We start from the raw sequence: 21,798 nt of genomic DNA on the forward strand, positions 1-21,798 counted from the left end.
GATCTTCCTTTGCCTTCCTTGCTTTCTCTTTCCTCTTTCAGGTATGCAATTCAGTGTTTGCGTAGCATGTTTCCCATCTGCCATGTGGTGTTCACATCCCAACCACCTGAGCCGTCTTACTTTTATAATATGTCCTGCTCTGTCATCAGCCTGGTCCTATAAATCCTGGAATGGTTACTAAGTCCAATCTGGAATCAGATCTACGTTTCTGTGTCCTTGAACTTTTCTCTTGCTAGAACACTGTCTGTGTGTCTTCATGATCTTTGAGTTTAAGTTGTAATGTGGACATTAAAATATAATGATCTGAGCCAACATCTGCTCCTCTGCTGACTCTGACATCCCTCAAAGAATATAGCACATTTTAGGTATACACACGTGCTCTGTCTGATGGATAGTTGCATAATCTCATGATCTCCATGTGACCTTGTGACTCCTCTTGTCCTCCTATCTTTAGAGTGTTTGTGCCACTGCGAATCGAGACCTATTCGTCATTATCAGTTTGGATGCCTTCCGCTGCTCTGCCTGTGACTACTTCCCAGCCAGTAGAGTTGTTACCAGTTTGTGCATTGAAGTTGCCTATCATCACCTTGATTTTGTGGGTAGGCACATCGTCCAGTTGTTGCTGCACCTCCTCATAAAATGTATCTATTTCACTGTGGCCTGCTGTGTTTGTTGGTGCATATACTTGTACAGGTGTCCTGTCTTGTTTGCAGCATGGCTGTCGTTATTCTGTCATTCACTGCCTCCCAAGTCAGCAGAGTCTTCGCTGTGATTTTATCCAGCATAATTCCTACACCTGAGTATAAGATTGTAGTACTATCAAACACCATCTTGCCACCTCCTGCCCATCTCATTTCACTGATATTAAGTATGTTCATATGGTATTTTCTCGTTTCTTATGTAACTTATGCCAGTTTTTCTGTACTATACAAAGTTCATAATTCCATGCACCTGTTCTTGTTACAAATTTGATCATGAGGATTTGATGTCTTGATTCTAGCTTCCTTTTGGCTTTCACTGAGATCTGTCGTATTTGGGTTTTAAGTTCCATTTACATCTACCATCCTCGATTTTTGGTTCAAGACAGGGGTGGGCAAACTACAGCCCATGGGCCACATCCGGCTCGCCAGCCAATTTAATCTGGCCCTTGAGCTCCCACTGGGGAGCGGGTTCTGGGGCTTGCCCCACTTCCGTACTCCAGCCAGGGAGCGGGATCAGAGATCACTCTGTATGCACATGCTGTGGCTCTGTGTGGCTCCCGGAAGTAGCGCCATGTTCCCCATCCAGCTCCTATGTGTAGGGGTAACCAGGGGGCTACACACTCTGTCCCTGCCCCAAGCACCACCCCCGCAGCTCCCATTGGCCGGGAACTGTGGCCAATGAGAGCTGTAGGGGTGGTGCCTGCAGATGGGGCAGTGCGCAGAGCCGCCTGGCCGCGGCTCTGTGTAGGAGCCAGATGGGAGACATGCTGCCGTTTCTGGGAGCTGCTTGAGGTAAGCGCCACCCGAAGCCTGCACCCCTGAGCCCCTCCCATGCCACAACCCTCTGCCCCAGCCCTGATCCCGCTCCAGCCCTCTGAACCTCTCAGTCCCAGCACAGAGCACCCTCCTACACCCCAAACCCCTCATCCCCAGCCCCACCCCAGAGCCTGCACCCCCAGCCGGAGCCCTCACCCCCCACATGCCCCAATCCTCTGCCACATCCTGGAGCCCCCTCCCACACTCCAAACCCCTTGGTCCAAGCCTGGAGCACCGTCCTCCACCCCAAACCCCTTGGTCCAAGCCTGGAGCACCGTCCTCCACCCCAAACCCCTCATCCCCAACCCCACCCCAGAGCCCACACCTCCAGCTGGAACTCTTACCCCCCGCCCCAGCACTCCAACCCACTGCCCCAGCCCAGAGCCCCCTCCTGCACCCTGAACTTGTTTCTGGCTCCACCCCAGAGCCCGCAACCCCACCTAGAGCCCTTACCCCCTCCTGCACTCCAGCGCCAATTTTGTGAGCATTCATGGCCTGCCATACAATTTGCATACCCAGATGTGGCTCTCAAGCCAAAAAGTTTGCCCACCTCTGGTTTTGCCCACCAACTGTTACTGTTGCAGTAAGGCTTTACCTTAGTGGGTTAACATAAGAATGACCATACTGGCTCTAAGGTCCATCCAGCCCAGTATCCTGTCTACCAACAGTGGCCAATGCCAGGTGCCCCAGAGGGAGTGAACCTGACAGGTAATGATCAAGTGATCTCTCTCCTGCCATTCATCTCCACCCTCTGACAAACAAAGGCTAGGGACACCATTCCTTACCCATCCTGGCTAATAGCCATAAATAGACTTAACCTCCATGAATTTATCCAGTTTTCTTTTAAACCCTGTTCTAGTCCTAGCCTTCACAACCTCCTCAGGCAAAGAGTTCCACAGGTTGACTGTGCGCTGAGTGAGGAAGAACTTCTTTTTATTTGTTTTAAATCTGCTGCCCATTAATTTCATTTGGTGGCCCCTAGTTCTTATATTATGAGAACAACTAAATAATTTTTCCTTATTCACTTTCTCCACACCACTCATGATTTTATATACCTCTATCATATCCCTCCTTAGTCTCCTCTTTTCCAAGCTGAAAAGTCCTAGCCTCTTTAATCTCGCCTCGTATGGGACCTGTTCCAAACCCCTAATCATTTTAGTTGCCCTTTTCTGAACCTTTTCTAATGCCAGTATATCTTTTTTGAGATGAGGGGACCACATCTGTATGCGGTATTCAAGATGTGGGCATACCATGGATTTATATAAGGGCAATAAGATATTCTCCGTCTTATTCTCTAAACTTTTCTTAATGATTCCTAACATCCCATTTGCATGTTGGACTGCCGCTGCACTCTGCGTGGACGTCTTCAGAGAACTATCCATGATGACTCCCAGATCTTCCTCCTGATTAGTTGTTGCTAAATTAGCCCCCATCATATTGTATGTACAGTTGGGGTTATTTTCTCTAGTGTGCATTACTTTACATTTATCCACATTAAATTTCATTTGCCATTTTGTTGCTCAATCACTTAGTTTTGTGAGATCTTTTTGAAGCTCTTCACAGTCTGCTTTCGTCTTAACTATCTTGAGCAGTTTAGTATCATCTGTAAACGTTACCACCTCACTGTTTACCCCTTTCTACAGATCATTTATGAATAAGTTGAATAGGATTGGTCCTAGGGCTGACCCTTGGGGAACACCACTAGTTACCCCTCTCTATTCTGGAGAGGAGTATAAACCCAACTGCAGAAGCCTCCTTTTTTATCCACACTTGGGACTGGCACTGTTGTTAAAAAGAGAGTTCATTTTTAAATGGAAATTTCCATAGAGTTCAGCAGCAAATAACCCAAAGCTTGTCACTTTATACTTTTCATTTCTAGAGCTTTGTACATGCATGGGAAGAGGTAAAGAGGAAGAACAGAAATATCTGAGGGGTTAATGGGAGAATAACAAAAGACTAAGTAAAAAAAAGTGAGGAAAGAAACACAAGGCGTGTGTTTGTAGTCATATATAAGAAATAATGTACTGTCAAATATAGTCTTTATCATTCCTTTTTGCAGCCCTAATGGTGAGTTTCAATCTCTGTCTTGGGTTCCTGTCTCTGCCCCAAGTAGCTGGGACTAGAAATAGGGAAGAATTTTGTTGTTGTAGTTCTTTGGCCACTAGAGGCTATTATTCCTGCTGCTGCTGGTTTCCATAGGCTCTGTCTCTGTCTCTCTCTCTCTCTCTTCTAATTCTTTACTATTCCCCCTGCCTGATTCTCTCTCATCTAAGCCATCATCTATGGAGGTATTGTTCACTTAATTATCCCTCGGGAGGAGGAAGTAATTGAAGAGGCAACAGGTGAAGGCAGAGGAAGAGAGAGCCATATAGGGATTGAGTGTAGGGTGATGGAGAGGAAAACAAGGAACTCTGTGGGAGGGAAGGTTGTGGGAGAGGAAGGAGGAACCTCACAGGAGGGGCTGTGAAGAGGAAGGAGAAACCTCTCAAAGTGGACAGAGGAAGGGATGGACACCAAAGGTGGAAAGGGAGAAAGGAAAGTTGCCCCCCAGGGGTGGGAGAAGGGGGGACCACACCAAAAAAGGTAAAGGGAGAGTGGAAAGTAAGGGTGGAGACACTGCAAGGAAGAGATGGGGAGACAGAAGGTGAATATCCATTCAAAGGTGTGAGAGGAGGGAATGGATCTCAGTCTGAACCAGGATGATAGTCCACTAGACCTTCCCCAAGAAGAAACAAATAGATATATAGGGGGCAACCATTGTCTGCTAACAGGAAGGAGCAGTTCTGTGTAAGGGAGAGTTTCAGCGTCTAGTTGAAGCCCCCATCGGTTTGTAAAAACTTCCTAAAGTGCCAGACGTTTGAGGGTTGCTCCTTCACTGGTTTTGTACTCTAGGTATATTTGCTATATAGAGAGTCTTGCAGGTTCTTTATTTTAGTAGGGCTACATCACTGCCACAAAGTGTTACTTAGTGACACAATGTCATGCTGCAGTATAAGGGGGCTAAGCATGTAGAATAAGACTGATGACCAAGAATGGCAACAGTGATGTCTGTTCTCAAGTCTCTCTAGAAGGTCTGAGCTTCAGGCTCATTGCATCACAGGGTTGCTCAAAACAATCTCATGGCCAATACAGTCTCTCTCAAGCACAAAAATACTTTTTCTCTCTCAGTAGATTAGCCTCCCCACTTGGAAATGGGAGATGAGACTTGGATCAATGACCGTGAAGAGTAGAAAATTCCTTCAGGGTGAGGAGGGGGAAGAGTCACGTCTCTGAACTCGTACTTTCCAAAAGGGGCAGTCCAACCATGCTGATTAAGCAAGTGGTCAGCATACTAATTCTAAAAACTGACTGGCTATTTTGACCAGCCATAAGAAGGCTTCCAGGTTATCTGCTCTATTCAGTGCATCTTGGACAAGGAGTAGTCTGTTCCTACATTCCTTTAGATCATGTAAATAACTTTCTCTCCCTCTCAAAGAAATAGGCCAACACATTTCTTGGGTGCCACTTTGGCGATCCTGTTATCTAGGTTGGCAAAGGAGGAGAATGTAGACTGGGAACTTCTTACTTGGTAACCTAGTTTCTCCAAGTCCTGACTATGCAACCTGAAACATCGTAACCTGTATTTGTTGTGTTGATAGGGTTGAAACTGTTTTTCTGAAATGCGAATAAATGAAATATCATGCTAGGTCAACAAAGCAGGGTTACTCAGCTTTACTAAGGGAGTGACATTGCAATCATTTTGCTTGTAGAAGGACTTGTATGTCACCCCAAACAATGGCTATAAGGAAGGACATGGAGCAATACGATAAACAGAGGGAATTACCACTAGCCTTTCTTTTGTGTTTTAATACATCATCAAAACCTCGTAATATAACTACAGCTTTGATGCACAATTTTAGATTTTGTGAAGTTTTAGGTTCCTTGTTCTGTGTTATGGAAGACAAACTTATTTTGAAAATGTTGGTTTATTGGGGGGGGTTTAAGAGTTGCTGATGAAGGAATTAACTACTGTTGGATGTGTGAGGCATGGCTGGTTGTGTTTTTATTTTCTGTTCTGGTTTTAGCTGTTTACTTGGACACGTTGCCTCACCTTAACATTAGCAGGCAGCATTTCCAATCTGCTCTACAAACTTGTAAAGTCTAACGTCACCCCCTTCATGGAACTCAGCTTTATTAATGAATAAAACAAGAAGATACTATTAAAGAGCTGATGAAACCTTGGTTCCTGCAAGGGTTCCTCCATCGCCACTGCTCAGCCCACTCCTTAGAAGACTCTTTATCTTTGAGAGCCGCTCCCGTTCTCTTATGTCTACATAGGGTAACAAGACACATGCCTCAGTGAATCAGCCAAACCCACTTATCTCTTTCTCAGCTGTATTAACACTGGCTAACGTGGTGAAGTGTTTCAGATAAACACTGCCAGCTCATTACAGTGAATGGTTGAAATCTTGGCCCAATTGAAGTCAATGGCAAAACCCCTATTGATTTCAGTGGGTTCAGGATTTCACCCACTATATTTCATTTAGCTATGTTGCCACTGGGAAAAAATTGCTCTGTATACCTTTTAAATGACAATTGCACTAGAATTGCTATTAATTAACAAAATTTACAATAATTTAACTCTTTTTTGGTTAGTTTTTATTGTATGGAAAATCTGTTCCCTTTCCCGCCCCGTACCATACACAATCCAAACTAAGGGCAGATCTACACTACCACTTAAGTCAATCTAACTTACATCGCCCAGGGTGTGAAAAAGATACCCCCTGAGCGATGGAAGTTACAGCAACGGAAGTGCTGTCTGCACTAGCCCTATGTCAGCGGGAGATGCTCTTCCACCAATATAGCTTCCGCCTCTCATGGAGGTGGAGTAGTTATGCCAAAGGGAGAGCATGCTCCTATTGGCATAGGGCATCCTCACCAGACACCCTACAGCAGCTGAGCTGATGTAGTGCTTCTAGTGTAGACCTGCCCTCAGTTATCATGAATTCAGAAAGTGTGAATCAGCAGCAGAAAATAATTTGTACCATAGAATCATAGAATATAAGGATTGGAAGGGACCTCAGGAGGTCATCTAGTCCAACCCCCTGCTCAAAGCAGGACCGATCCCCAATTATATCATCCCAGCCCAGGCTTTGTCAAGCCTGACCTTAAAAACTTCTAAGGAGATCCACCACCTCCCTAGGAATGCATTCCAGTGTTTCACCACCCTCCTAGTGAAAAAGTTTTTCCTAATATCCAACCTAAATCTCCCTCACTGCAACTTGAGACCATTACTCCTTGTCCTGTCATCCGCTACTACTGAGAATAGTCTAGATCCATCCTCTTTGGAACCACCTTTCAGGTAGTTGAAAGCAGCTATCAAATCCCCCCTCATTCTTCTCTTCCGTAGACTAAACAATCCCAGTTCCCTCAGCCTCTCATCATAACTCATGTGTTCCAGTCCCCTAATCATTTTTGTTGCCCTCCGCTGGACTCTCTCCAATTTTTCCACATCCTTCTTGTAGTGTGGGGCCCAAAACTGGACACAGTATTCCAGATGAGGCTTCACCAATGTCAAATAGAGGAGAACGATCACGTCCCTCGATCTGCTGGCAATACCCCTACTTATACATCCCAAAATGCCATTGGCCTTCTTGGCAACAAGGGCACACTGTTGACTCATATCCAGCTTCTCGTCCACTGTAACCCCTAGGTCCTTTTCTGCAGAACTGCTGCCGAGCCATTCGGTCCCTAGTCTGTAGTGGTGTATTGGATTCTTCTGTCCTAAGTGCAGGACTCTGCACTTGTCCTTGTTGAACCTCATCAGATTTTTTTTGGCCCAATCCTCCAATTTGTCTAGGTGCCTCTGTATCCTATCCCTACCCTCCAGCGTATCTACCACTCCTCCCAGTTTAGTGTCGTCTGCAAACTTGCTGAGGGTGCAATCCACACCATCCTCCAGATCATTTATTAAGATATTGAACAAAACTGTCCCCAGGACCAACCCTTGGGGCACTTCGCTTGATACTGGCTGCCAACTAGACATGGAGCCATTGATCACTACCTGTTGAGCCCGATAATCTAGCCAACTTTCTACCCACCTTATAGTGCATTCATCCAGCCCATACTTCTTTAACTTGCTGACAAGAATACTGTGGGAGACAGTGTCTAAAGCTTTGCTAAAGTCAAGGAACAACACGTCCACTTCTTTCCCTTCATCCACAGAACCAGTTATCTCGTCATAGAAGGCAATTAGATTAGTCAGGCATGACTTGCCCTTGGTGAATCCATGCTGACTGTTCCTGACCACTTTCCTCTCATCTAAGTGCTTCAGAATTGATTCCTTGAGGACCTGCTCCATGATTTTTCCAGGGACTGAGGTGAGGCTGACTGGCCTGTAGTTCTCAGGATCCTCCTTCTTCCTTTTTTTAAAGATGTGCACTACGTTAGCCTTTTTCCAGTCGTCTGGGACTTCCCCGGATCGCCATGAGTTTTCAAAAATAATCCTCCCCATGCTGTGCTGCCCAGTTCAGTAGTCTGGGAGCTGACCTTGTTCGTGAAAACAGAGGCAAAAAAATTATTGAGTACATTAGCTTTTTCAACATCCTCTGTCACTAGGTTGCCTCCCTCATTCAGTAAGGGGCCCACACTTTCCTTGACTTTCTTCTTGTTGCCAACATACCTGAAGAAACCCTTCTTGTTACTCTTAACATCTCTTGCAAGCTGCAACTCCAGATGTGATTTGGCCTTCCTGATTTCACTCCTGCATGCCCGAGCAATATTTTTATACTCATCCCTGGTCATTTGTCCAATCTTCCACTTCTTGTAAGCGTCTTTTTTGTGTTTAAGATCAGCAAGGATTTCACTGTTAAGCAAAGCTGGTCGCCTGCCATATTTACTATTCTTTCTACACATTGGGATGGTTTGTCCCTGTAACCTCCATAAGGATTCCTTAAAATAAAGCCAGCTCTCCTGGACTCCTTTCCCGCTCATGTTATTCTCCCAGGGGATCTTGCCCATCAGCTCCCTGAGGGAGACAAAGTCCGCTTTTCTGAAGTCCAGGGTCCGTATTCTGCTGCTTTCCTTTCCTCCTTGTGTCAGGATCCTGAACTCAACCATCTCATGGTCACTGCCTCCCAGGTTCCCATCCACTTTTGCTTCCCCTACTAATTCTTCCCGGTTTGTGAGCAGCAGGTCAAGAAGAGCTCTGCCCCAGTTGGTTCCTCCAGCACTTGCACCAGGAAATTGTCCCCTACATTTTCCAAAAACTTCCTGGATTGTCTGTGCACCTCTGTATTGCTCTCCCAGCAGATATCAGGGTGATTGAAGTCTCCCATGAGAACCAGGGTGTGCGATCTAGTAGCTTCTGTGAGTTGCCGGAAGAAAGCCTCATCCACCTCATCCCCCTGGTCTGGTGGTCTGTAGCAGACTCCCACCACGACATCAACCTTGGTGCTCACACTTCGAAATCCACAGACTAAATCACACTTTTTAATCCACAGACTCTCAGGTTTTTCTGCAGTTTCATACCGGAGCTCTGAGCAGTCATACTGCTCTCTTACATACAGTGCAACTCCCCCACCTTTTCTGCCCTGCCTGTCCTTCCTGAACAGCTTAAATCCGTCCATGACAGTACTCCAGTCATGTGAGTTATCCCACCAAGTCTCTGTTATTCCAATTACATCATAATTCCTTGACTTTGCCAGGACTTCCAGTTCTCCCTGCTTGTTTCCCAGGCTTTGGGGGAGAGAACGTTGGTGGTGAGAGGAGAGGAACAGGAATGTAGTAAAGAGATCCATATCCAGTGTACTGGCTGGGACAGATAAACTAATGTTAGGCTGGGATTTTCAAAGAAGCCCTTGAAAGTCCCAACCTGGGTCATTCCTTGGACTGTTCTTGTGAGTTTAAAAAAATACATTCAGAAACTGTTACAAAAATAAAATAGGTTGGCAAGTATTTCATACTTACATCCAGTTTTTGACTGTAGCAGTGTTCTTAAAATAGGAGACTCGTAATGTGAAGGTAAAATTTTTCACAGCTCTAGAGCACTGTAAGTTGTGAGACAAGTGCTTTGAGATCCCTGAATTTTCAGCAGGATAAATTATTTTGTTATTAAAAATCCAGTAGATAATTGCAAAACATTTGGTTTTGTGTTTATATATGAATGTATTGGAAAAAGATTGGTCCGTGAATTTTGCTATATGAATGTTTAAAATATTGTTTTATGTAAATTGTGAACTCTTTTGGAGGTTTTTCCTCTCTCTCTCTGCTTTTAAAAATAAAAAAGGAAAATTTCCACCTTTTTCTCAATCTATTATTTGCTGTTTGTGTTCCATATCACTTACTGTTATACTTGTTTTGCAGCTTTATATGTTTGTCTGTCTCTCTTTTTCTCGGTCTCAAAAAAAAAAATGTAGCAATGGAGTACAATACAGGAAAACTTACGTTTTCGTTTAGTCTGTTCAAGTAGTTAATATTGTGTATTCATGTTTGTGCAGTTCTTTGGAATACTCAGATGTGGTATAGGGTATGAACATCATGAAGTGCAGAGCATTATTGAAAATGTCCTTAATTTACTTGAAAAATTATAATTACTGAATAAATGTGCAACAGTTCAAACAGCAGAATTGAAGAAAACAAATCATCCAATAGGATGCTAGGCTAGACTTAAAGTTTAATTTAACATTACTTATTTCCTCTTACTTAAGTGGTCGTTTCACTAATTAAGTGCCAATGGTGGTTATTTCTAGCACTGAGAAAAGTATTTTCCATTTCTTTAAAAGCTTGCTGTAGAGTCCCCTTTTTAGATGTTAGTTATTTTTCTTTCTTGCATGTCATCCATTAAAGATTAGCTGAGGAAGGTTGGAGCATGGAGAGATTATGAATGACAGAACAACTCCTGTGGAATAATAATCAGTTTTTGGTATTTAATGCTGTTTGACTTTTGCAGACACATTTCTTATTAACCTTTGGTACAAAGAGAAATCCAGGTTCCTGATAACTCATGGAGAAGATGAATTCAAGATCCTCTTCCAATTAAACTGAAATAAGGCCAATATTGGGCTTTAGCCAAAAGAACTCACTAGTTCCCAACCCTTATGTTTATAAACCTAAATACATATGACATTCTACGTTTTTAAAAAGTATGTAATGCATATACTTTCACTAATTATTCAGCTCTCTGTGTATAATTATTCACTGTGTATACAGTATACATAATTATTTCTTGGTTTTCTTGTCATTAATGTTGCATTATGTAAACCCACTTTCTAAATGTTTTATCAAAATGTATCTTTATACATAGTAAAATCTTTAAAGAGACAATAGTGTTTGACTTACGAGAATGGGAAAGTACACAGCTGTCAAAAGAACAGACAACGTAGAGTTTTCTTTGCAACTCTGATGACTATTGGCAACATAATGAACGTTTCACTTTAAAGTTTACGTTGAAATGCTCAGAAATGTCAATAGTCTAAAAACAATATACAGGTCACAACTATCTAAAGTATAAAATTTGATTGGATGGAACAAGTTCAGTATTTTAGTTATTAAGCCATATACAGTTTTGCTTTTATGTAAAAATAAATCCAGCATTTATTTCAGATAAGGCCCTGTTAGTGAGTTTTTGCTCCATGATGCCAAGTAAACCATAAATATAAGATCTGTTTTTCCTTTATACACAAAAGAAAGGACTTCAAATCATCTTTTTTTTAGGGAATAGCGTGGACTACACCGGCTATAGTTGTTGAAGTGTAACACCCAAACATGACCATAATGTGCTTACATTTGTATACATACCCATGTTACTTACCAATCCTTTTTCCATTAAAATAATTAAATAAAGCTATTCAGGAATCAGTTACTCACAGAAAAAGGCTGAACAAGATTGCTGTGCAGTTTTTGAAAAGTCAGCTGTGTGGAATTCAGTATGTTGAAAGCAGAGAGGTTAAAGTTGTACAAGGATTAGCTTTCACAAGAGCCAGGTTAGGCAAGTCCTGTGGAGAGTCGGTATCTAAACCCACAAAAATTCTTTTTTCTTTTTTCACTGAATTGGATCTGAGTACACAGTGAAACCACGGTACAGAGCCACATTTGATAAGTGCCAACTAAATAGTTTTAGCCATTTAGTTAAATCAGTGTGTTTACAGCATTGGAAATTTAGGAGCAGATGAATACAACAAACTAAATACATATAGCAAACACAAAGCAATAAAAGTGTCAGTGCGTCTATCTGTGTTTGTACAGATTGCTTTATCTACAGAGTCACATTTATATGTAAATAGCTTGTAGTCGGTAACTCCTAGTATAGACCAGTCAAAAATGCTTTGCAATTTTTGTTCATCAGCATTGTGCTTCTAATTTTTAGTTACCTGACAAAATTTAAAATAAATTAATGGTAATTTTCAAAATCGCAATGAAGAACCTGGTCGTGTTGTCCGTTTCATAGCAGAACGTTAAAGATCATTTAAAAAAAAAAAGTAAGACATGGGAGTTTTGCCACTGAGTTCAATGAGAGTAGAATAGGTCCTTTAGGTTTACAACATTTCCAGGGATTATCAGCATTTTGCAATGTGTGTGTGTAGGCAGATTAATAGTACATTTTAATGACATTCACAGTAATGTAATTACTCTGTTTCAATTTATTTGACTATTATAAGTTCAATTTCTAAAATAAGAACTGGGGGTTAATGACTAGACCCAAACCTGAAAAAAGTCTGTCAATTTATTTTGATTTCTAAAGTAAATGAATAAAGAAAAGATTTTTTTAATGGAAATTGAGTTTTGGCAAGTGTTTTAAAACAAATATCAATAGTAGTGGTCCATCTAGAAATGGCATAGACAGGCTCCAAACCTACTCTGACCAGAAGGACAGGGCACCCCAATGCTGGGGGAGGCTGCAAAGGTGAAAATGAAGGTGGTTCTTAGTGACCCTCTTCCCTGTTTTTCTCCTTTCTTTCCCCACGTTTGCCCTCCTTCCAAAAACAAGCAAACACAAAAAAACCCAAAACCATTTACGCCCATTCCCCGGGATAAATTTCAGCTGACAGATCCTTCACAGAAACAACTAAGCAGAACAAACAAGAGACCCATTACTGGAATCTTAAATTCAAAGTATGACTTTACCAAGTGTTTCCTGTATTTTACTTTCACTTTAATATATGTTTGGTGGGGAGGGCGAAATAGAAAATACATCATTTACTTTAGAGACTAACAAATTTATTTGAGCATAAGCTTTCGTGAGTAGCTCACGAAAGCTTATGCTCAAATAAATTTGTTAGTCTCTAAAGTGCCACAAGTACTCCTTTTCTTTTTGCGAATATAGACTAACACGGTTGCTACTCTGAAACCTATCATTTACTTTGTTTTCTGACAAACTAAATCTTAACTCTCTATAGAGCTATATGAATTATCAGTGAAATCATATAGTAAAAAAGACTTAGAAATATTTTATTTTCAGATAGTTCTGAAAAATTTTAACTTTTAAATTTTAAGGAAACTCCAAGCATTTCTTCATAAAAATGTACCCTGTTGCCCCCAGCATTGACTATAACATTAAAAATACATACTATGCATAACCATTAAAAGTGATAATTCCAAAGCCAACTCTAAAGAAAAGCTTAGGTCATGCAGAGTTCAACAGCCACTAATCTTGAATACTAAATCCAAAACCCAAAGAACCCTCATATCATCCACCAATATATTAACAGCAAGTTGCTTTTGCCACTCTTATTCCATGAAAATGCCCAATAAACAATCACAACTAGAGTTAGTAACAAAATACTAACAAACAAATAAAACCTTTCAGTACTTCTTAGAGCTTTTGGTTTTTGTTCTGAGAGAGACATACACACGAGTGTGTGTATATATATATATGGCAGAATTTTATTACTTCATTTATAAAATACCTTATAAAGTTCCAAAATACTGTACTGGTATATTTCATAACAGGGAATTATTCTGAAAGTCAATCCTTACAGTGTTGTAATATTTATTATATCTTCTGAGATAGTACTGTGGATAGCGATCTCATCTTTTTGTTATAAGGTCTTGCCTTCATTCTGTCTTTTTCATTTTTTTGATAGGAGTAATGTTAAGTGATTTCTGCTGAGGTAGATGTTTTAAATCCTAACAATTTCTTCTTTCTTGCCTTTCCTATTCAGCTTTTCTATTTACACAGATGACCTCTAGGAAATCAGCAAACAGTCTTCTTTCCTGGGAAACGTACTCCTTCCCTTCCCCCAAAGTTCTGTTGTTTGGAGAATCATGAACTAATGTTTAAACTAGAATGATTTCCAACACGCTCTCTTGCTACTACTGTATTTTAAAGGTAGTTTAAAAAGTGTGGAAGACAGGTTTGCCAACAGAATCAGGTTTAACTAAGAAAATATGTACACTACTTTGACTCAGTAAACTCATACTTGGTATGGTTCATCTTCTTCATATTTACTTTCACCCATATTAGAAAACAATTAGCTTACTAAACAAATTTGAGTATTTGGGGAAAAAATCTACTTTGAGTCTCTCATTTGACTAAGAATTACAGGATATTTGATAAGCTTGTTTAAAAATGGGCATATCCAAATATTATTGTAAACACCCAATGATTTGTTTTACCTGCAATATAAGTATTTTACTTAGCTGGCTTACATAGTAGCTAATAATATTTGTTAATGTAATTTAACTGCTGTGAACCTTTACTGAACAAATATTGAAATTTATACAAGTTAAAGAAAGAGACTCTCTAATGACTTTTGTAAAAGCTTCCATTTAATAGTTAAGGAGAAAAGTTTATATGACATACCAGAAGCAATTAACAGCAGATTTTACATTTAATAAAAAGAAAGAAGCATATGTATTTGCTTTATTCATTCCATCATAATTTGCATTAGAGCTGTGGGTGTTTAATGAGCAAATTCCAACTAAAATGGTATATTGATTTTCTAAGTGAACTTTGTAATAGCTATCTACCTTACCAAAGCTCTCTGTTTACAGTTGTTTTCTTTACTAAAAAATAAAAATGTTTTAGAGTTGATGGACTTAGCATAATGATCATTTTGAAATAAAGAGCTCCAGTATAATAAGTTTTTTGGTAACAAAGACAAAGATGTTATTACATTATTCCAGAGCAGATAAAATTTAGCTGTTCAATGTACTATATAAATATGTTTCAAGTACGCTTTTAGTAAGCATTGGAGAACAGAAAAGGAGTACTTGTGGCACCTTAGAGACTGTCTCTAAGGTGCCACAAGTATTCCTTTTCTTTTTACGGATACAGACTAACACGGCTGCTACTCTGAAACCTGTCATTGGAAAACAGTTGGGGGTGTTTTTTTCATTAGGTGAATTTTATCTAACATTGCAGGAATAACCTCTATTAACTCTTGCATGTCCTGAGATATACATGCTATTACTAAAAAATAAGTCTTCATTTTACCTTAATGCCTGAAGATACATGTTCAGTTCATGTATCATGTTTCAAGGGGGGAAATTGTATACAAAATTTTATTCTTGTTGGTCAGCTCTTGAGATAAACAGGGGAGGGTTGGTTGGTACTTCAATGGCAGGCTTCCATGGAAAACCCAGGAGGGTGGATTAAGTAGCTGGTTCTCATTTCTTAGAGTCAGGCACCGAATTAGTGTGCTAGCATGGAACTATGGGCCATTGTGCTGCTGGAGGTGCCATCTTTTGTAGTGGACATAAGAACCCGATTGCTTATGTTCATTCACAATCCCATGACACTTTTCATAAGCATAGATAGGGTTGTGGATCCTGATGTTCCAACCTGGATAACTGCATCCTTTCTGTCAAAATATCTCCCAAGGAGTTTTATTTGGACTTTCATTCTTCAGATCCTGTCCTAAATATAGCATTAAAATGTTGTGCTGTTAAACAGATGTTCTGTTTCACTCCAGAGGTGGCTGTGTTTCAGTGGGTGATGATTTCTTTATAAAGTTTGTAAAGCATTTTGAGATCCTTCTGGTTGAAAGATGTGGTATTGCTGATAGTGGTATTTTTCTGTAACAGAATGCTAAATTATATAAAAATACTCTCTTTTCCCTCTTCACTCTTTTGGTCCTTATTTATAGAGCTGTTTTCGATAAAGGAAGGTGATAAGTATAAGCCACTTACAAATGACATAATGCTTCCCAGAATTCTCCAATGGACACAGGTAGCATGGCCACCGCAACGGCATGTGAGGGTTCAGTGTGCCTTGCCCCTGGAGTGGGTGTGGCCATGGCTCCTCCGGGCCATCCGTGGGGTAACTGGTGTCATTCAGTCCTAGTCCCCATAGGATCACAAGGACTGAGATTAGCTCAACCCCTCCATTGGAGCTGGGGGAGGGAAGGCATACCTTGTCCCTTGCTCCACACTCTGTGCACATTCATGCAGGGGTAGTTCTAGAAAAAATCCTTTTTTGCTTATTTATCTTCAAATATGAGCTTGATAGTGGGTGGGAGATTTTTTTTTTTTTTTGCACAGTTGGGTGTTTCTCTTCGTTATTAACTTTGAAGAATTACAATCTTATCCTCCAGCTCTCCTGAACTCAGTAGGGCTCTGTGCAGCTGCAGGAGTCTGCCTTTGCCAAGTAGCTTGTAGGAGTGGGGCTGTACTTCTATACACGACTGTAAAGGAGCGGACACACCCCTCCAGCGCCTCCTTCTGGTTGTTGGAAATTAGCTCTTTCAGCCCCAGAGCACCCTCTGCAGGCTAGTGATCCGCACAGCTCTGGCCACTCTGTCCCTCACAGACCCCGGTGCCCCTGGCAGTACCCCCACACTCTGCCTCTGGGTCTCCCCTTCCTGGGGAACCCCCAATCCACTATCCCCACCTTGCCTCAGTCTGGGCTACTCCCAGTCATCACGAGCCCCTGCTCAGCCTGCTTCTTCCCCAGCACTGCACCACCCTTAGTACCTTGTCAGGCAGGCAGGCAGCCAAGCCCTGCTCTCTCCCAGCCTGGAGAGAGACTCCTTGGGCCTCTGGCTCACAGCCTTTTTATACAGGCCAGCTGGGGCCTGACTGGGGCGTAGCCCAGCTGCGGCTGCTTCCCCAATCAGCCATCCCCAGCCACAGCCCTCTCCAGGGCTGCTTTTAACCCCTTCTGTTTTAGGAGCAGGGTGGCCACCCCGCTACAACGACATATCAATAACTCTTTAAAATGTTGATTGTTGCTGTGAAAATAAATTTCTCAGCCCATTTAGCTACCAAAATAATTGCACCCTGTATGAAATTAAAGGATTTTTAGAAAGAAATATTGATATAATTGTAGAACTTTTTAAATTTATGAATACTAAAAATGATCTGATATGGTCAGAAATGAATGTACAAGTTGAACGTGAAAATATGTATGTAGAATCAGTAGATGATCTGGCCAGCAGAGAAATCTGGCAGATGGCATATAAGGCTTCTACAACCAGCCAAGTGAGTTCAGCAAGAGACACAAAGGCTCTAATGTAAGCCTCTGCAGTTGGCATCATGATGCCATCACAAATTTCAGAAATCTTATGTCCCTTTGGGAACCTGATAGGTGTAAGGACACAGTGCTTATCTGCGCCACACAACTGTCCAGATGTCAGAATCATTCTCCGCATGTGCTACTAATTCTGTCATCTCCAAATCACATGTGTAGATCTGGAGCTGCACGCTCTGCCCATCCACCTAACTTTATCCCTGCACAGTAGCAAGGATATCATCTCACAAAGAGACAGGTATCGTCTGGTGTTGTGTCTACATCCATCTGCAGCAGAAAAATTCTTTTCCTCTTGCCACCAAACAATATTCAGGTTGAAGATATCTAAATGAGTATTTGATGGATGCTCCAAATCTGGGCAGAATATTCTTGGACAATCGGGTATGGTTTTTCTTATGATACAGAAATTATTTTCCTGCCAGAAACACAATTTGGCATATATCTTCTGTGACCTCTCTAATGTGACTGAGTTGAGGGCTCCTCTTCAACCGTGAACAAGAGAGTAGACCATACCCCTAGAAGCAACTTGTGTAGCTGTCCCCATTCTCCTTGGCCCTCTCACCCTACCCTCAGAAGCACAAAAATCACATCTTTCTTTCTCCTTTCATCCACTTCCCAATAATGCTTCTGGTTCTGCTCCAGGGGTGACAGAAGTATTTCAACCCAGAATTCCTTTCTAGATGATCTGTCAGGATTAATTCTTCCACTCCTTCCCCCAGTGTCCTACATCTCTCAGCTGCCAAAGCTGCTCGTGGAAGGGGTCAAGGAATCTGCAAGTTAAAGGGTATTCATTGTATAGACTACATTTTCATCGAAATGTTTTGATATGCTTGTGGTTAACCCTTCAAATGACCTCATTTATTGAACAGTCCTAATGGCACAGTAGGCAGAACTGTAGAAATCATGGCATTTGTGATGCTCTATCTAGGGTGACCAGGGTAGGAGTTTCCCCTATGTCAAGCCTCTGTGGTTTGGACATTCTAGATCTTCCCTGCTCAAGTAATGCCAGGAAATGAATTGCTGCAGCACTTTTAGTGACCAAAAGAGTCATTTTATGAAAATGGATATCAGCTTCTTCCCATTTCATTCTTTGATTGGCTAACTGACCAAACCAACACCACCCTCTTGGAAAAACTGACATTAATCTATGGAGACATAAGATGCAACTATGAAGATGTTTGGTCTTTCATGAGAGTATTACAATTGAATCCAGGTAGATTAGGTGTCTGATGCTTCTCCACTTTTTTAGTTTTGTGGTGGGAGGTTGTTAGGGAATTATTTATCTTATAACACTCAGGAATATTTATCGGTGAATATTTCATGCTGTGATAGTGTTAAATCCATACTCCTGCTGTTTTCTTTGTCATTGTACTTGAATATATCTGTATGGATATATTAAAACTTCTGAAAAATAACTAAAAAATGACATTTCATCATGGGGTATTTTCTCAACAAAATTTAGTCGCGAGCAACAGTTTGTTCTGGTATTTTTGACTGCAGTGACATTTTATTGCTAGTTTGTCTTTTAAATATTTTCTGTAAATATTTGTAAATGTATTTATTTGGTACCAATGATATAAGTGCAGTAGTAAGCAAAAAGTGTATTATAAAATATAATTACAATTTTATAAAGTGCCATTCCCATGAAGTATCATAAAGTGCTTTATAGTAAATTGGATGGAGCCACTTTAATACAGACATAATAATAATGTACAAAGGTGAAGCAGGAAAAAAGAAACTAAGATAGAAAAAGCAGCAGAGTTGGCTCTAGGTTAAAGTGAACAGAATCTATTTAAGGTGAGACTTGAAGAAAGGAAATGACTCATCCGTGACGCAGAGAATGGGAGGGAATTCCAGATAGAGGGGGAAGGACAAATGCAATTGCCTTTGACTCAGCAGAATCTTGAGAATACTGGAAAACATGCCAGCATTTGGAGGCGTCAGAGTTGGGTGCAGGAGAACTATGTAAATTAAAGATCAGTTCATTAGAGTGAAAGGGGCCCACGGAGAACTTTGAGACCCAGGGGAAACAATTTTGATTTGAATTTGGAGATTCCATTCCAGTGCCATGGTAGAAGATATAGTCCTCCTTGGAATAAGAGTAGTCTCACTGCAGCGTCCTGAGTGCCCTGAAGTTGAGAATAGGGATTTAGGACGACTGCAAAGAGAGATCTGCAATATTAGAGAGGGGGAATGACGAAAGTGTGTGAATAAAGATTTTAGCAGAAGCAGGGTTGAGGTACGAATTCTGACGGTGTACCAGAGATGATGTCAGCCATGTTGACAAGGGAGATGCAGGAAGAAAAAGTAAGCCCAGTGTGAGGAATGACTTGAAGGTTTCTGTCCTTGGGAGCAAACTAACAGTAAATCTTAGTTTATTGGCACTTAATGCTCAAAGGTCCCTGAATGCTTTAACAGATAATAGAACAATATATTAACAATAAAGTAAAGGCTTGACAGGGAGAGAGGGGTGCTGACCATGTTATCTTTGTAATACCAGAGAGGCATCGTGCAAGAGCTAAATTGTGCACCACTTTGGGGCTAGTTAAAGGGTGGTGTTAAAAGCACCTTCAGGAGATCTTTTCTCTTAACCTGATGTCTTGCTGTAAGAGAACGGGGTTAGTTGTATCTGATATGAATGTGTGCATCAGGAATTAGCTTTGTATTCAGAGTCACTGCTTCAAATAAGTGATGGTTTCCTTGTTCTGTGTGATGAGTTTGAAGGTCAATCTTGAAACCTTGTCCCTTCCTTATTCCTCTAGGTATGTTAACTAGCAATAGCACTTTGATATTCTCAAAACTATAAAGCAAAATCTTGTTATGGTATCTTCACATTAGCAAATATTTTGTATAGGAAGTACAGTGAAGACCTGATCCAAAGGACACTGAAATGAGTGGAAAAACTATTGATTTCTATAGGCGTTAGATAGGGCCCCATGTGAAGATACAACTAAAGCAGTGCTAAACACACTGGTCATTTTGCAGCACTCGTGGAAGAAGTTTATACAGCTCAACGAGAACGTGATGAAGCTGTCATGGCTAGACTTAGGTTAGCCAATGAAGAGCGAGATGAAGCACTTCTTCGAGCCAAGGATTTGGAGCAGTCCCTTAAAGAGTATGTATGTTTTTTCTGCTATATGTGAAGAGATGGCTATTTATTGGAAGCCAAGGGAAACTTGATAGTACTCAAAAGTGAACATGTGGTAAATCTTAACATGAATTTCAGTGTGATAGAACGTAAGAGGATATCGATAGTCTAAATATTCCAACTGTGTGTGTAGGTTTTTTAAAAAAAAAAACACATGATCAAATGAGGTCATGTTTTTCTCCCCAGATGGAGAACAAGGTGAATGATTCTGGTTGCAAAAAAGTAAAGAAAAGAAAGAAGAGAGAGAGAAAAAGATCCACTATTGATTTATTCAGAGATAAATTAGGGAAGTGTGACATTTCATACAGTGGTTTCTTCACATGGAGTACAAGTTTGTCGGTCAGAAGTTGCACTGTATAGGAAATCAATCGAATCTTTTAGCCCACTAGACATTTCTTTTAGCAAAATATCTACTAATTACAGTGGAAGTGTGGAAAAAATTATCTGCATTACCCTCCTACTTGTTCTCATTTAAGCAAAAGTCATTCTTAATTTAGGAAGAACTATTTTAATTTCTCATTCTCTTTCTCTTTTCCTTTATATTTTTTTTATCCTTCTTGTTCTCTTTTCTCTTTCTTTCTTCCTCTACTGTTTCCTCTTCTCACTTTCTTGCCCATCCCTAATTTTCTCCTTTTCCCTGTTTCCCCAGTACATCCTCCCTAGCTTGCCTTTTATTTCTCATTTGCCCAACAATTCCCACCTTCCTCCCACCCAAATATGCATGCTGTCATGCATGCATACACACATACCCCTCTAATTACTCCCATTCCAGGATAGACCAGAACCCAGAATGCTGTTTCTTCATAATTATTGTTCTCTTCTCCTTGTGTTTTTTTGTCTCGACTAGTCTGTCAAGCACAAACTCGTTGGGCACAAGACTAGATTCCTCTCCCACTACTGCTGACCCCCAGGCTAGGCTCCAAAAGCCAGGTTTTTTTTAAGGGTTTGTTAGGGTCCTATGTCGCCACTGCCCATGGGACCTCTATCTTTCTGAGAAGACAACCTAGTATCAGAGTATGAGCGCTAGGGTTGGCTGGAAAACAAGAAATCTATTTCATGAAAATGTTCGTGGTTTTGAACTTGGTTTTTGGTCCACATAGGAATGAATCAGAGACCTTTTTGAAATATTTTATGTAAAATATGAGAGCGGCTGTGATACATTCTGGGCCAATGAATCTTTAAATATTTATATAAAATGGAACAGCTCCAACAGGACAGATTGAGAGACTGGATCTATGGCCTAGCACAGAAGTGGGCAAACTACGGTTAGGGGACAGGGAGCAGGGGGGCTTGGATGGGTGTGGGATCCCAGGGGGCAGTCGGGGCAGGGGTGTGGATAGGGGTCGGGGCAGTCAGGGGACAGGGAGAAGGAGGAGGTTGGATGGGGCAGAGGTTCTGGGGCAGTCAGGGAACAGTGAGCAGGGGGAGTTGGATAAGGGGTGGGGTTCCAGGCGGCAGTTAGGGGTAGGGGTCCCAGGAGGGGGTGGTCAGGGGACAAGGAGCAGGGTGGGTTGGATGGGTCGGAGGTTCTGAGGGGGGTGGATAAGGGGCCAGGCTGTTTGGGGAGGCACAGCTTTCCCTACCTGGCCCTCCATGCAGTTTTCCAACCCTGATGTGGCCCTCAAGCCAAAAAGTTTGCCCACCCCTTGCCTAGTGGTTAGGGCACTGACCTGGGTTGTGGGAAA

At 41.4% G+C, this 21,798-nt stretch overlaps 1 protein-coding gene across 3 annotated transcripts in view; it reads left to right on the forward strand.

The window, feature by feature from the left end:
* Positions 1-21,798, forward strand: part of MIPOL1 (mirror-image polydactyly 1) — a 284,676-nt gene that overhangs the window by 85,013 nt on the left and 177,865 nt on the right. For all 3 annotated transcript variants that reach the window (XM_084630963.1, XM_084630962.1, XM_084630964.1), the window contains one exon: positions 19,951-20,080. In XM_084630963.1, coding sequence (XP_084487089.1) covers positions 19,951-20,080 — 130 coding nt within the window. The remainder of the gene's footprint in view (positions 1-19,950; positions 20,081-21,798) is intronic.

This window comes from Lepidochelys olivacea (assembly GCF_965140295.1).
Source record: "Lepidochelys olivacea isolate rLepOli2 genome assembly, chromosome: 6".
NCBI classification, from domain to species: Eukaryota; Metazoa; Chordata; order Testudines; family Cheloniidae; genus Lepidochelys; species Lepidochelys olivacea.